The sequence below is a fragment of the Gymnodraco acuticeps genome, unplaced genomic scaffold (assembly GCF_902827175.1).
Source record: "Gymnodraco acuticeps unplaced genomic scaffold, fGymAcu1.1, whole genome shotgun sequence".
Taxonomy (NCBI): domain Eukaryota; kingdom Metazoa; phylum Chordata; class Actinopteri; order Perciformes; family Bathydraconidae; genus Gymnodraco; species Gymnodraco acuticeps.
In genome coordinates, this window is record NW_022989837.1 from 407511 (window position 1) to 424920 (window position 17410).

At 42.1% G+C, this 17410-nt stretch overlaps 1 protein-coding gene across 6 annotated transcripts in view; it reads right to left on the reverse strand.

Moving 5' to 3' along the window:
- Positions 1–16421, reverse strand: part of LOC117559050 (DNA (cytosine-5)-methyltransferase 3A-like) — a 117506-nt gene extending 101085 nt beyond the window's left edge. For 3 of the 6 annotated variants that reach the window (XR_004570915.1, XM_034235717.1, XM_034235688.1), the window contains exons 1-8: positions 16271–16421; positions 13395–13532; positions 11745–11890; positions 9182–9353; positions 6195–7520; positions 5557–5780; positions 5437–5469; positions 193–321 (exon numbers count right to left, since the gene is read on the reverse strand). Coding sequence is in view for 5 of the 6 variants with exons in the window: in XM_034235717.1 (XP_034091608.1) it covers positions 193–321; positions 5437–5469; positions 5557–5780; positions 6195–7520; positions 9182–9353; positions 11745–11890; positions 13395–13521 (2157 nt within the window). In the remaining variant the exon portion in view is untranslated. The remainder of the gene's footprint in view (positions 1–192; positions 322–5436; positions 5470–5556; positions 5781–6194; positions 7521–9181; positions 9354–11744; positions 11891–13394; positions 13533–16270) is intronic. The other 3 variants (XM_034235699.1, XM_034235715.1, XM_034235707.1) reach the window with 3 other exon arrangements.
- Between the last annotated feature and the right edge of the window lie 989 nt (positions 16422–17410).

Here is a 17410-nt window from a genome sequence, read left to right on the forward strand (position 1 = left end):
GATTTTAGAAAAAAGTTGAGAATTTTGCGATTCTTTGATAAATCTCAGAATTCTGAGCTTTTATTTTAAAAAAAATGTTTTTGATTTTTTTAAACACAATGAAAGCATGTAACATCCGAATGTCATGCTAAGAGTACAGTTTTGAAGTATTCAGTACAACAACATATTTTGACACGGCTCCTGTTCACTGACCTGGGTAAAAACATGCTGCGCCTCCAGGGGCGGGCAGGGCAGAGCCAGCAGGGTCAGAACAAGCTTCCTGAACCCTGATCCGGGCTTAGTGTCCTTCAGTACGCTGGCCCAGTGCTCCTCCAGAGGAACCTAAGATAAGAAGTACTTTTTATGAGGAAATGTTTGCAGCAGCAGCATACAATCGAAATTAAAAATACAATATCTCAATACAAATAAAATAGCATTACGAAAAAAAGTAGAAAATGTACATGTTGAATTACATATTTTTATTTGTATTTACTTGCACTATTTTATCTGTTTTATTGATTTGATTGTGTGTAAAACAACAATACAAAAATGTAACATTATTATACAATACAAAATCAATCAGTGTCAAATTAATATACAAAAATATTACTGATTCTAAATTATATATAAACAGATGATCTACTTAATTACACATCCGAGAAGGGGTGGGAAGAAGTTTACACTTATTTAATCCCACCCTTTCTCCCAAAAACTAAATTACTAACATATATATTTTTTTGTTTCTTAAAAGGTAGGGTAGGTAAGAATCATAGACTGTATATATAAATGGACGTAGTGTCCGTGACGTCACCCATAGGATTCTGCAGAGTTGCCGTGAAGCCCTTAGTAGGCGGAGTCGGCCACTAACGGCTCGACAGCAACGTCAGAGTCTAATCCTGCCTGCTCCAAATAAGGGCAAAGAGGCGGAGCCGAGGCGGGACCTGCTGCCTCCGAACTGGAAGTAAACAGAGCTAGCTCAGGCTAAGAAGCTAAGCTAACATGAAATACATGCATACCAAGTTACTGCTAACAGCGTAGGTCCCCTATATAAACGTTACATTCATAATCAAATGAGACAATCTGCAAGAGAATTAGCTATAGCTTTTGTTATTCTTAATGCTTGTCATTCACACGTTGAGAAAAGACGGACTCCACCGCCCGGACATAACGGAGCCGCAGTGGGCTAGCTCCGGGACGCCGGCTAGAGCAAGCCCCCTGCGGCTCTATTAGCTCCGGCGGCCACCACTGGGATAATTGGGTCCCCTATTAACATTTGCTCCCGTTTAGCATTATGGGCGTCATAGCCATAGACTATAAAAGTCTTACCCAAGGCTGAATCATAAACTAAAATGTATATGTATGCATAAAGGGTTACGTCCTTAGCTGGCTAATAAGTAACAAGCTAAGCTACCAAGCACACAAACACGTGCGAACGGGGTTAACATGTATAATACAGGGTTCATACACTTTTTCACCAATGATTTTCAATGACTTTTCAATGACTTCTCAATGACCTTTACCTGATTTTCCATGACCAAAAAAAAATTATCACTGAAAATGGTTTATTTTAACATGGAACAGGAAAATAAGGTCTGCATATCTAAAACAAATCAAATAGTAGGCTTACTAGCTTCTACACGCTAAAGCAACTGTAGTCAGGGATGCAAACTCATCAGGTATGAAAAAGGTGACAAGGATCCGAGCCCCCCGACCCCACGGAATATCGGCTTTAAAATGAGGAATAACAGGATGTTAGCAGTCAGAACAACTAAAGCAGCAGGTAATAATAACAGAAACGTTAAAGAGTCACATCTAATAGAAATATATAAAAGCATTTATTTTAATTGTGTAGCAGTCAGTTTATAATTTTGGCAGCACTGTTGAGCATTTTGGAAATGTATTTTCATGCCTCTGTGCAAGGCGTAGTCTTTCTATCTGCATAGCCACTGGTGTAAAGTAACTAAGTTCATAAACTCAACAAGTAGCTACTATACTTGGGTACAATTTTGAGATACTTGTACTTTATTTAAGTATTTCAATGTTTTGCTACTTTGTTCTTCTTCTCCTCTACAGTTCAGAGGTAAATGGTGTACTTTTACTCCACTACATGTATTTAATACCTTTAGTTACTTTACAGATGTGGATGAACGATGTGAAATATAATCAAGTGTTAAATCAGACTTTAGTTCCACCTGGAGTAAATCCACCAGCTACCCTGCAGTATACAAAGTCATTCAAACTAGCTGCACCTTTACCAGCTTTGAGAACACTTTCATGATCAATCATTATAAAACATATTATTCTGAAATGGACCAATCTGCACAATGACTACTTTTACTGTCGCTACTTTCACTATATTTTGATGAGAATACTTTTACTTGAGGAACATTTTGAATGCAGGACTTTTACTGAAACAGAGTATTCCTACACTCTGGTACTTCTACTTTTACTGAAGTACAAGACCTGTACTTCCACTTTTACTAAAGTACAAGATCTGAGTACTTCTACTTTTACTCTAGTAAAGATCTATACTTATACCACCTCTGTTTATAGCCTATGAAAAAAACTATTAGAAAACGAAGGCTAAAGCTAACGTTAGCAGATAGTGACAATGTATGCTAGCTAGATAGCTCAACGATTCCTTAAATAATAACGTTTCAGTTCACATCACGCTCTGCCGCTCTGCTCTGAACACCTGAACGGCCCGTTCTAACAGCTGTTCACCAGCGGCTCAGTCTGTGCCACAGTGACTCCGCACAGTTAACGAACGCACCGTAGATAATGTAGCTGACCCTCATCCCGGAGCAGCAGAGTTCAGCCGACAGGCAGGAAGACTCGAGCACACAGCTCTCGCTTCATATATTAAAAAATAACACCATGCGCGTCATGATGGCACATACTGTAACAGCTCGCGACCGCAGATTATTTCGGCAGTTAAATAAAATGTAAATTATATTTGACGCAACTTTAGTTACATTTCCATGACTTTTCCAAAACTTTGGGAAAAATATTGTTTTCCATAACTTTTCCAGGGCCTGGAATTTGCATTTTGAATTTCCATGACTTTTCCAGGTTTTCAATGACCGTACGAACCCTGATAATATGATCATTTTAGACTTCTTGGAAGTTCTGTTAGTACATTCAAGCGCACAGCACGACATTTTAATTGTCTGGTATTTGTAACAATATTCCCTAAAAGGCAAAATCACCACGAACACGGCTAAAGCTAAAGGGTCAAGTACAGTGCTATGACTAACTAACGTTGTAGCCTCTATGGTTGTAGCCTAGCAGAGTGGACAAGTTGCTGTTAGCTGACAGTGAGGCATGTACGTGTCCATCAAAGTGACCACGCCCTAATTTATGCAAAAACGTTAAGACCTAATATAAATAAAAGGGTCGTGTTAGAAAACAATTCACTCACTGATTCATAATCATGAAGGTGGAATCTAACTATATCGATAATAATATTTATTGCATCCATGGGTAGAAACATGTTTTTTTCTGCTGTAAAGTTGGGTATTTTAACATGGGGGTCTATGGAAATTGCTCCTTTCTGCAGCCAGTCCCTAGCGGCCCATGTATGAACTGCAGTGTGTGGCACTTCCGTATTGACGTGCCGGCTGTTCCCCAGAGTTTGCCGCTTGGTAAGAATGGAGAAACCAGCTCGAGTGCGCTAGAATTTGAAAATACACAACCGGAACAAATCTGCCACTTCCTTACAGAGCCCCTCCTCCAACACACACGAACGCGCACATGACCAATGAGGGCACAAGATAAGTTTGTGCCCAGATGGAAGGCTGACAGGCAGGTAGGCCATCCAGTTACTTTAGCCGGCTCAGATGATTGGTCGTGCGCCACGGCTTCCACAGATGACATTTTTGAATGTATTTGTTGTCAAAGCACTTAAGATATTTATTGCTATCGGGATGTTAAGAGCATTCCATGGAATATAACAACAAGCGTTTCTGAAGTGAATTACCTACCCCACCTTTTAAAGAAATACTTTTGTTATTGAAAAACAAAACAACAAATAAACAAATGTTGTGTTGTACTGTTGGAGGAGCCTGTAGCTATGCACACATGACAATTTGCACTATGCACATTAGGGCTGAACGATATACCGTGTCATGGCGATAACCGCGGTATGCGCATGCGCGGTATTCACACCGCAGGGACGTGCGGTTTTATTCATTTAAAAAAAAAATGCTAACGCACTTTAGCACAGAATTCAAAATAAAGATACCCTTATTACTTATCGAAACTGCACATACAATATATCCGATTAAAGCTGAGACTCCACAGATTATTTAAGTATAGTATCTAAGCGATCCGATCTCGCAACAGGGGAAGCAAACACAGACATCACAACACGTACCTTTTACGGAGCTTTTACGGGAGATCGTCTCACCGTAGCTGTCAATCTAATCAAAAGACGTGTTCAATGGCATTAAAACGAGAAAGAAAACACGCGGCTGAATTGGTTGATCCATAGGTTGATAATGTATCTGTGGCTTTGAAGCAATTGTTTATAATCCATAATTCCATTTTTATGTAAAAATCAGAGCACAAAAGTTAGCTGCTAATGGTAGCCACCAGAGTGTATGCAGCTTCCGGTTTTAGCTACGCGTCACTCTCACTCCTTATTTGGTAATGTGTGTGTGAGAGACTTCCGCATAGCCAAGACCGGAAGCAGCAGCCACTCTGGTGGCTACCATTAGCAGCTAATTTTTGCTCTGCGATATTTACATAAAAATGGAATTATGGATTATAAATTAAATCGTTTTTTTATACAGACGTTAAAAACCTATGGATTAACCGATTCAGCCGCGTTTTTTCTTTCTCGTTTTAATGCCATTGAACACGTCTTTTGATCAGATTGACAGCTACGGTGAGACATCTCCCCTCGAAGCTACGTAAAGGTACGTGTTGTGATGTCTGTGTTTGCTTCCCCTGTCCGAGTTCAGATCACTCAGTGATGATACTATATACCTAAATAATCTGTGGAACCTCAGCTTTAATCGGATATCTTGTATGTGCAGCTACGATAAGTAATAAGGGTACTTTTATCTTGAGTTCTGTGCCAAAGTGCGTTAGCATTTTTCGCTCAGGGGTTATTTAGATGCTTCTTATGAGACTTGTGTTTTGTTTTGGTATAAAATGGTTTGTATCGTCAGTTAGCTGAGATTATTTCCGTTAATCTGGTATAACACATTAATAGGTTCTTACATATTACGATCCCCTGAGACACTGTCGTGAAAAAAAAAATAAAAGTACCCGCCGGGACTTTGGGGTTTAACAGGTTAAAAAAAAACGCAATATATACCGCAGGGGGGAAAAATCGCGATGTCAGTTTTTTTCAATACCGTGCAGCCCTAGTGCACATCATCTTTTTCATATATATCCTGCTTACTTGAAGTGAACGGTTATTTTGTAGTTAATGTGTGAGTTTGTTTATACCTCGGGACTGTGGGAAACAGTATTTCCATCTTTCTGTGTGTACAAACATATTTTGAGATTGTCACTAAAGTTGACTTTGACAATAAAAGCCGTGAATCTTGAATGATATATTATACATACTGTAAGCATGTGTACCTGTGCAGAGTTCTCCCCCTCCTCAGCCTTCTGGTACTCCAGGAATTCAGCGATGAGTTCCTCCTCCTCCTCGGAGCTGCAGATTCCCAGCGAAGTCCCGAGTTCCCCGACTGATTTCCCCGTCACTTCCTGTCTGCTCCGAGGGTTCAGCAGCTGAGAGATGCTCCGGAGAGTCTCCTCACCGAGAGGAAGCTTCTCTGCAATGCAACCTGCAGGCATACACAACAGGAACATTTACAATGTATAATAAGAGACGCCTCTACAAAGTCTGTTTTTAAATTGCTTCTTAAAACTCTTCTCCTTAACGTTCGACACTTTTTAGCTTTTAAATTGTATATTGCTTTTACTATCTGGCTGTTGTGGTTTTACAATGGCCGTACTATATCAATTGTTTAATGCTCAAATGAAAGATCAGTCGGATTTGTTTGTAATGCTTTTTCAAGTCACTCTTGAACATATTAATGATTATCTTTACAATAGAAAATCTACCAGTAAATGTGAGTTTTGGTTGTTGTTATTGCTGTGTTTTATTAAGTGTGTTGTTTTTGTGATTTTTAACATGTTAAGTGCCCGAAAAACGTTATGGCCATCTGCAATAAGATACCAAATCATCTGGTCCGTACCTGTGAGTGCGGCGTAGAAAGACAGCGCCTCCTCCTCGAACAGAGCCTCTGACTCCTTCAGGAAGTCTTCCACTGCTTTCCCTCCCAGATTGATCTCAGAACCAGACAGATGGAAACTCTTGTCTTTAAGGATTTGGGCGTCTCGTTCCTTGAGGAAGCGATCAGCAGCCTCAGGACGGAGGAAGTATGAGGTGTAGGTGCTCAGCAGTTTACTGGCCTCCTGCAGGATGAGCAGCATGTCGGCTCGGTCCACTTCCTCCTCCGTCTGCAGGCGACTCTGGAAACTGTGCAGAGGTTTTAAAGCGTGCTGCAGGAACAGAAACGTGGCTCTGACTTTGGGATCCTGCAGCTGGGAGCAGACGGACTTGGCTTTCTCATCTTTGCCGTCACAAGACTTAAAGTACGCGATGAGATCCGTCCATACTTCCAATATATTAGTGACTAACAGGCAGAACTTAAGGCAGCCGGAGTTGAGATCAAACGGATCGTCTGCACTGATGTCTGAGCCGAAAACAGCCGTGAGGTCATCGTTCTTCGTAGAGCAGGAGGAGTGGTGGGTGTGCATATCTACTATGAACTCTTGGACCTGATTGGAGAGCGCCTTGATCCCAGCGTGGTAGGAAGCATCAGCGATGGCGTACAGCCCTCCTATAGCGACTATATTGGGGTTGAGTTCCCTGAGTTGTGTGCAGATCTGCTCTGAATCCGCGCCATCGTCATCCGAATAAACAGCCACGAGATTATCCGTGTGCAACCCGAACTTCTTCACCGTCTCCACCACCGCCGTGGCTTTTTTTTTCTCTCCGGTGCTGTCCTCTGACTGAAGAGCATCCAGAAATTGTAAGCAATGACCGGAGGCGTCGACGTCAAAAAACCCAACGAGGACCACGGAGTGGTCTTTTCCCAGCGGTTCCCCTCCGAAGATGTACAGGCAGTAAGGCGTGCGCTGGCAGGCGGAGGTGATATCTTTGGGATACTGAGACCCCAAACGACAGCGAGCAAAGAGTCGAGCCTTGTGTTCAGATTTAGCCGGGCCGGTGTAGCAGTGCTTGTTGATGAAGCTAACGGCGGCGTCGCTACACGGCAGCGTTTCGGACCGCTGGCTCTGCCTCACGGTCTTCTGGTAGATTAGAGTCCTTTTCTTGTGTTTGTTAGTGTCCGCATGTCGCCGGAGTTCAACGGGGCCTCTCTGTAATGTCTTCAGGCTGCGGTTGCAGGTGCGGCAGTAGGTGTAGTTATCTCCGAGAGGGCTCTGGTCGGCCCAGTCGTAAATATACATCCACTTTTCATTGAAAAGGAAATTACCGGATGAGCTCTGGAAATCCTCTGACAAAGCGAGAGAGAAACATTTCGGTTAAAACCACAATGTGCTGCGTCATTTTATAATTAGTACATTTCAATTGCATTTATCTGACTCTAAGGACAACAAGAACAGCGCCGACATATTCACTTCACTTGGTCACTAAAACCCTTTATGAACACACAGTTAGAAATAAACTACATTAATACAGTTTTGTACATTTAACGTTTTTAGATAGTAAGTGTAAATATGCACATTGACATTGAATTTGATCTCGTTGCACGATCATTGCTACGACCTCTGCTTTTACTACTCTTATTTATTTATTTGTGTCTATTTGTTACTGCAGTGAGAGTTGCCAAATAAATGTTGTTGCACTTTGTATGATGACAATAAAGATATATTCTATTCTATTTAAACAAGCAGACCATTGTGAGTGCTGCTGCATCAGTTAAACGCTTAAAGGTAGGGTAGGTAAGAATGGAGAAACCAGCTCGAGTGCGCTAGAATTTGAAAGTACGCAGCCGAAAGAAATCTGCCCTTTCCTTCAGACTTCCTTACAGAGCCCCTCCTCCAACACACATGAACATGACCAATGAGGGCACGAGATATCGAGGCCATCCAGATGATTGGTCGTGCTTTTTACAGCGCCACGGCTTCCACAGATGAAATGTTTTTATGTATTTATTGTAGGGCTGTCAAGTTAACGCGTTAATAACGCGTTAACGCAAAAATTAACGCCACTAATTATTTTAACACGCTTAACGCATGTGTATTTTTTTTCCTCGGCCGCCCCGTAGTTTCAGAGCGCATCGAGTTTAAAATACCATCTACAAGCTGACAGCCCCGCTCCTGCCGCCCGCTTGTGGCAGACCACACTTCCACGCTCACCGGCAGGCACCGACTGGCTGTTGGGAGGACCGGGAGGGTGTGTGTATGTGTGGCCCGAGCGAGCGAGAGAGAGACCTTACGTGCATTGTTGTTGTTAGCATCTGGTGCTAGCTAGCTGCGATAATGGATATAAGGAGCTGTTTAAATGAAAACAGAGGAGCGACATTTCGCCACAACTGCGCCGAGCACTTGACTTTATGCAGGAAGCCAGACAGTGGGACATTGTACGAAAAGTCAGCACACTCAGCACGGATAGTGCGCAACATGATTGCAGCGTCCGGGCAGCTCCCGTTCGAGCATATGCCTTGAGTTGCACATAGCTCCAACGATCCATCACACACACACACACACACAATTTGTATTGTATTATTGAATGAGAGAGGTTCCAGGTTGAATTGAGGCGAATATTTGTAATGTTCAGAGGTTGTTGTGTTTCATATTCATGAGAATATTTGTCATTGTTCAAATGATAATAAACATTAGCATAAAGCATATTTGTCCACTCATATGTTGATAAGAGTATTAAAAACTTGAAAAATATTCCTCTAAGGTACATTTAGAACAGATCAAAAATGTGCGATTAATTTGCGATTAATCGCGATTAACTGTTTTAATCGACTGACAGCCCTAATTTATTGTCAAAGCGTTTAATGTATTCATTGCTATCAGGATGTTAAGAGCATTCCATGGAATATAACAAGTGTTTCTGAAGTGAATTACCTACCCCACCTTTAAGTGCTTCTTTATTTTTCAAGCGAAACAGGTGAGTAACACAGTGACAGAAAGTATAAGTTACCTATAAGCAGGTTAGTGGTTGCGACAGTGGGGCTGATTTTCTTTCCCCCCCGAGCTCTCACAGGGTTGTACCCTTGCCTTTTCTGATTGGCCAGGTAGAGAGCTTTGAACCACTTTATGAACTCGAAGTTGATTTGAGAGTCCCCTCGTATGAGCTCCACGATTGGAATTGTCTAAACCATGACAAAAAGACAACATTTAGGAATTAAAACAACTTCCATATTGCACATCTACGGAGCCCCTAAAGGGACATGTAAAAAAAAAAAAAAAAACAGAGAGAAAAAAATAAGTCAGGATAACGAGTTAGTAACGTTTCTCGTGCGCACGAGATACTAACTCGTTATCCTGACTTTTTTTTACTAACTCGTGCGCACTTTTTTTTGTTGAGAAAGTTACCGGTGCTCCAAGGAGGAAGTGAAGCGCACAGGAGACAACCATTTCATTGCAGACTGTTATGTTTATGTTATGCACATCTTCCGGCGCAGACTGAAAACTCATCTCTTTCGACTCCACTTCGAGCGATAGAACTATTAACAAAGCACTTATATACTAATAAAGGACTGGCTTTTCTAAAGCCAGTTGAGTAGCACTTGAAATGTTTGGCTCAATGAAACCTGATGTACTTATATGATTCTGTTTTCTTCAAGGTTGTGTCTTCCTGGTCGAATGTACTTATTGTAAGTCGCTTTGGATAAAAGCGTCAGCTAAATGCAATGTAATGTAATGTTTACGTGGGGAAATGACAGTGCAGTGCATACATTATTTGAGATATATATCGTACTTAGACGGCTAGTGACGGGCGGCCCACTTTGGTATCGGCCCAATGGGATTCGTCCCGAACGTCCCGATGGCCAGTCCGCCACTGGCTCTGTGTGTGTGTGTGTGTGTGTGTGTGTGTGTGTGTGTGTGTGTGTGTGTGTGTTCTGAGTGTTTGTTTCCCTATAAAACAGCTGCGGGCAGCAGGTACTCTGAGAGTCACGGACATTAATTCATAGATCAAAGCAGACTGGTTTACAGACTCGCCAGTGTTTTGCCAATCCGGTGCTAAACCAATAGCTCTACACCCCTGGCCGAAATGCCCATAAAATTAAGTCTGACTTCAAAATATATCTCAAATAATGTATGCACTGTCATTTCCCCACGTAAACATAACAGTCTGCAATGAAATGGGTTGTCTCGTGTTCCACTTCCTCCTTGGTGCATCGGTAACTTTCTAAAAAAAAAATAAAGTCAGGAAAACGGATTTGTTTCTCGTGCGCACGAGAAACAAATCCGTTTTCCTGACTTTTTTTTTTTTCTGTTTTTTTTTTTTTTTTTCATGTCCCTTTAGGGGCTCCGTACACATCAAGGGTGTAGTTTAACATTGAAGGTAGCAATTGTAGCAGAGAGTTATGGCGCATTTCCACTGCAGGACCTGGCACGGCTTAGTACGGTATAGTTAGGCTTTGTTAGGCCAGGCTCACTTTATGCTGCGTTTCCATTACAGTGTAGTAGCTGTGGCAGTAACTATAGTAACGCAGTGTAGGCGGAGCCGTGACGTCATCTTCAATGCGAAACACAAAACCAACATCAGCCGTTAGCTGTTAGCCCTCAGAGCTCACAGCTCCTCATATCTGTTCAGAAACTAGACAAAAGTTAAACAAGTACAAACCACAGACTGTCTGTGTCATGGAGAATACAGTCGCTGGTTTATTTATGTATGTAGGCCGTTGTTGTGAGTGTGGACGGTCGGAGCATACTGCGTTAGCTTAGCCAAGCTCCATTCAGAAAACACACATTTTAAAAAGGTGTTTCGCCTGCCGTCTGTCTGCAGACTTGTCAAAGCATTAATTCATGGTTTTTACTAACCGGTATCAGTATGTTGTTACTTCGGCATCATTTTGTAACGTGTAATACAATTAAATCACGGTCAAATATGTTCATCTTGTTGCAGTGATTCTCACTAGTTTAGCATACTCAGCCCGGGAAGAACCTCGATTTTGGACAGCCAGAAAAATGTGAAATAGTACCCGCTAGCCGGAACTACGCCTAGTGGAAACGCAACCAAAAACGGGCCGGGCACGGCACGCTTAAACCTCGCTGTAGTGGAAATGCGCCATTAGATGAGAGCAACTCGTATTTCTGCACTAAGTATTGTTTTATTTGTGATCTAGGGGAATGCACAGCTCCTCCATCAATCACTTTATTCCTCATTTAACCGTAATTGTACAACAGAGATACTGTGACCACAAACAAAACATTGTGTTCACGCATTTCTGTGTAACATAACAAAATATTTTGTCATGTTGGTTAACAGAAAGCCTGGACTCCAAGTAGCCCACTTTTAGGTGAACACTTTTCTTGTTTTTTGTTGGGTTGAGTCTGATATGGTTTCAGCATTTGGTGCCCTCGATAAGATATAGAAAGAAAAATAAACAAATTATAAATAGTTTGACATTTGGCCCAGACCAAAAAGGCTAGAAACTGGAGGAAACAGTTAGCTAGATTGTAGGTTCAAAGGTATGAAATCTACCAATCCGCACGTCTCAAGAAACTGTAACGTGTCTCTATAAGAGATAGCATACCTTAGTGATGCTGCTCTTGTCGAAAGCCTTGCAGAGGAGACCGAAGTTGTGCATACAGTCGTCGTCACTTTGCACATCAAACTTCACCTGGGTCATGTCCACAGAGCCGGGAATGACCAAGTCCATCATCTGACAGTGGCACGCACCTGCGGGATAAACACAGACGGGTTAGAAAGAGGTGTCGGTAGAACTGGTGTTTTTCACCGCAGTGAGGATATAACCAGGGCTGCACATAACTGGTGCGCAAAAAAAGAGCACCGGGTCATTTGAAACAAAGCGCATTTGCGTACCAACATTGAGAGAGGGAGAGAGAGAAGGGAGAAGAGAAAATAGAGGAGAGATGAGAGAGAGAGAGAGAGAGAGAGAGAGAGAGAGAGAGAGAGAGAGAGAGAGAGAGAGAGAGAGAGAGAGAGAGATATTTGCGAGTTGCATATGAACCATGATATGAACTCAGGGCCGGCCCGTAGCACTGGCTAGATGTTCGCCTAGGGCGCCAGACCTGTGGAGGTGCTGCGCTGGCAGTTCTGGGAGGGAAAAAAACATTTTGACCGTTAGGGCTCATCCTAATTTTCGGCCTTGATGTAACAATATTCATAATTAAGTAAATGTAACACCCTTTTCACCCCGGTTACACGTTTCATTTGCCCTGTACAATGGGCGCTGTAAGTGATGAAAGTGGGGGATGTTGGCTTATCTGGCGCCCGCAGCTCACAGCCAAAGCAAGTGAGCGAGGGAGAGAGGGAGGGTGCACCGGTACCAGCGCTGTTGTTATTAGAATCTGGTGCCGTGCTAGCTGCTCTAATGGAGATAAGAAGAAGATGTTTCAATAATGTGGAGGGAGAGTCCTCTCCAGTCAGACTGATAACTACAGCTCAGTGAGGTAAAGGACTCTTGAGTGTTTAGATAGTTCACTTTAGTCTAAGTTCAAACGGTTTGGTCACAATTTATGTAAACAAATATTTCCAAGGCACTGCTTTATAATTATTGGGATAAACAGGTTTTAAATCATTCCAATGTATACTATAGGACAGTAACCAAAAATATCCTTTAAAACTGGAGAGATAAAAAAAAATGCATAAATAAATAAATGTTAAGGTAAAATAAGATATGAATGAACAACACAAATAAAATAAGTTACATTCATTTGTTATTGGCTATGTTCACATACTTATTTGATTACATCCACTTTTCTAAGATGACAACAGATACTTTCGACCCAAAACCAGCTGTTGACTTGTGGATGCAAGCATCTAATCGCAGACTCAACCAGAGAGAAAGAAGTAGGCCTACATCATCAGCTATCTCTGACAGAGAGGAGAACATAGAGGAGAACAGTGAGGAGGCTAGTGATGACAGCTTGCAGGATTACTGGTCGTGCTAATGTTGTCTTGTGTTCACCTCTGCACGTGTGTTCTGTGTTCACCTCTGCATGTGTGTGTAGTGCCGTGTGTCTGGCAAATAAAGTCAAGACCCCCTCAAAAGTTACGGTTTATTTCATTTTAAGGATGAGCACCAAGCAACATCTCCAGGTGCTCCTTTGAGAACCAGGGCAAAAAAGTTATGTGCACCCCTGGATATAACGCTGTGCTGAACAAGGGGTAACCCCAAAGAAAGATTTACGCATAATATCTGCTCAGACTGATGAGTTACCTGAACCCATCTGCCGCACATCTTTGAATTGGGTCTTCAGCAGATTGTTTATCCAGACCACCAGATAGTGACTGCTGCTTTTATCTTTGCTGTTGGACTCCGGAGTCACAAGCACGGGACTCGCCATCTCACAGCTCTCTGAGAAAAAAGAAAGATTGAACATGCTCATGACTTTGATAGTGGGGTTTAATTGAAATCACAAAATGTTGTACATTGGCTGTGGGTCAGCAGGCAGGAGTGTTGGCGGTTATATTCTAATTACTATTATTAAATCCCAGTTTGGTTTAACCTGTAACCAGTTCCTGCGATTAATATTACCTTTACCATCCATTGTGAGACTTTTTACATTAATAGTCTTCTTTTTGTCCGTTCATATCATGGATTTGTTGGTAAATAATTGTTTTGGATTGCATTTACATGTTTACTGAAGCCAGGATTGCAAACATGACAAGATTGTGGATGCATGAAGTGATAGAAGAGAGAAAAATGTGTGTATTTAATTGATAAAGTATCTGTAATACCGCATAGTCATAATTTATGGAGATGGAAAAAAGGTAGCTTTACCTCAATGCAGAACATGTAGTTATATAAAACGTAAAATATGTCCATATGAAATGTAGTAGAATAGAAGATTAAAGTATAATAACACCCACAGACAGGCATTGGTCTACAGTTGAGTCTTTCTGTGATTCAAACCAAACTACAAAAGGCCACCACCACATTGTTATTCATTCGTAAAACATGGCTGCCTGTCAGTATTACCAAAGCCAGTAGGCTTGTTTGAGACAAGCGAGACCTGCGCAATTTCGATCAACGTCTTGCTCGTGCGTTGCATGATGGTTAGTCATTTTGTCCGACTTGCTCTGGAGGCCCGCCTACATGAGACGTTGAAATCTCGCGGGACAAAGACGCCCGCAGCCTTGAGAGCGAGGCGGCGCAGTTCCTCTCCACGGGCTGCGGAAGCGAAATGCTTGATGGGAAACGACTCGCTGGTATCTCGAGCTGAGCGCTCATTGGTGGTTTTTACCACGTGCTGGTGATGAAACTCTCCAATTGGCTAGGCAAAAGTTTGTTGTTGTTTTGTGTCAGTTTTACGTCGCCACATCCATTCCCATTTTTCATCATTGTTCCACAATATTTATCATCATTAAATTAATATCCATATATTTTATACTATACTTGCACTGCTTACCGTTTTCATACTTTATATATCTTAGCATATTCATACACACTGTTCATACTGCTCTCAGGCTGCTGTGTATATCTAGTGCAGTGTTTCTCAAACTTTTTCATACCAAGGACCACCAATAAAAAAAACACTCGCGGACCACCTAACTCCACAAATATCAAAAAACACATAGTTTTTCTAGAACAGATTACAAATCGCCTGAAAATGGTACAAACATGTGGCAACATGTGTAATGAAGGTGTTGCGCTGGGCTATATCATGCAATCGAAAGTGAAACTTAACCTCGCTCCATTGCGGAGATATTCCCGCGAGAGTGCGGAAAACTGAAATGTATTTATTTATTTCAAATGTGAAATGTTACCAATATACTCACGGACCACTAGGGGGCACTCACGGACCACCAGTGGTCCGCGGACCACACTTTGAGAAGCAATGTTTTCATACCCCTCACTGTTTATTCATCATTCAATATTTTATTCTGTAGATTGTGTACATTACTTTTCACTTTACTGCTTGTTGCACCTGGTTAGAAGCTAAACTGCATTTCGTTGTCTCAGTACCTGTAATATGTGCAATAACAATAAAGTTGAATCTAATCTTGAGCAGGAACAAATGTATTTACTTAGTACATATCTGACATTAACGATTAAACACATGTGTGCATTCTTTATAAATGCAAACCGAGTCAAGCCGACTCCGGAGGTGGCGGTATGCACCTTAAAGTTGTTTGCAATCCGCCAAAAAACCGAGAGAAGAAGAAGAAGACGACGAAGCCGACTCCAGGCGAGCTTTTTGAGACCTCCCCCGGCTGCGATCGGCTACTCTCGTCTACATTCGAGGCGAGCCGCAACGCGTCTCAAACAAGCCTAGTGTTTACCCCCCTCACCCCATGCCTGACTGCCAGGGATAGGGTGGGGGTGAGACTGGGACAGTGGGTGGGTTATTCTAATCCCCTTTTGTCTGCTTGTCAAATATCTAATCTCAGTGGTTTGGTTGTATCTTGTTTCCTCGCCATGTGTGTACATTAAAACAGCGATCTGGGTGTTAAGAGAGCCACGCTGCTGCTGTTTCTCCTCCCCTTCCTCCTCAATGTATAGAAAATGAAATCTCGCGTTGTCTATTTTTTGCCGCGAACATCCCCCAGTGAAATCAACTTTCACTTACAAGGAAACAGGAGCTTTAACATAAGATCCTGCTACTTTTCGTGCAGAAATAACGAACAAATGCAATACACCGGAAGGTTTACAGTAACTGCCATACCGGCATGTTAGTTTCAATAATCCCGGTTTGTCACATTGCATGCATGGTGCAGGGGCTGCAGCCTGTCTTTATAATATTTACGTTGGAAGCAAGAAGCCAAAAGTCACACAATCAAACAGCCGTGTTTGTAATGTAATAACAGCTGATTATCATTGCATATGCACTGGAAATCAATGAACTAAAAGTAAATTGCCGTCATTATTAGGAAGTCAAATGATCCAATCTGCTTTTGTATCGCCTATGAGCTGCTCTTTGTTTTTTTACCCTACAAAAGGCTGGATTTACAACAACACAGGACAATAAATGCTGTAACAACACAATCCTGCGCTCGTAACTCGTGCAAAAACTGCGTTAGGAGGAGAGAGCCTCGGTTTAATATATGGTTTAGTTGTGTGCATGCATAGCAGATATATCGATGGTAACTCACCTCTCCGTTTCCCCTGTAGAAACGGTAGAAACAGATGCTGAACATTAGCTTCTTCCCGAAGCACATTTCCCTTGTGACGTCCTCTCTAGCCGGGAATGATCCATTGGACGACCGAGGCAGGAGGCTGTCCCGTAGAGAGACCCGCTAGCCAACGTCCCCGTCCGGGAGTACGAAACTCCCACCCCCAACCCGCCCCCAACAAGAACACAGCCTGCTTAATAATTAATCAAATGTATCTTAATGCTAGCTTAACAACAAATAAATATCGCCGAGGTTCAGTTACTCCCCTAACAATGATGCCGATTAATAATGAACTAGTCCATACGTTGCTAGCTTACGGTCATCGAACCGATTGTAAGAACTGACAAACGTGCTAACGAGCTAGCTGTTAGAGTACTTTAAAGTTTGCAAACTAACGTTCGCCTAACATGTTGAATATTACACCTCTACACGAATAGCATTTTAATTAATTATATCATGGTGATCAGCACACTAGTTGATTCTACCTTATTTTCTGTTAGTACGGGAGAGAAGTCTTTATAGCAACACAAATGCGATGTTATAATCGGAGGGGCTTGGGGTTCGGTCTTACTGGCGAATTAACCGTGTATATGTCGCCAGTTGAAATATGAAATATTACATGATTGTTAGCTTTGCCTGCTGACTTTACATAAAGTAAACGGCTGTAACCGTTTTACGATACCAGTTTTCACAAACCGTAATAACAGCTGTTTGAGTATTAGCCTGTTTCTTTAACGGCCCAGTTAATGTACCGACAGTTGTAACAGAGTAATGGCGGCGGCGCTGTTTCAGGCCAAAAGGTGGACGTAAATACTTTGTATAGCCACAAAAAAGGCGATATGTTATAAGCGAACCTTAACCTGAATATCGGCTATGGTTAGTTTCGGTCATATTGGCTAATTAATGGTGGTGGTTATGTCACATATTGAACGCTGAATATAAAATAAATACGGATCGGCCGTGGCCGTCTAAACGATACCAGTTTTCACACATTAATAATGGCAGTAACGGTTGTTGTTTGGATATTAGGTCTGTTTCCTTATCGCATGAACCGACCGATATAACAGTAATGGCGGCGGCGCTGTTTCGGGAACAAATGTGGACGTAGAGACGATCTAT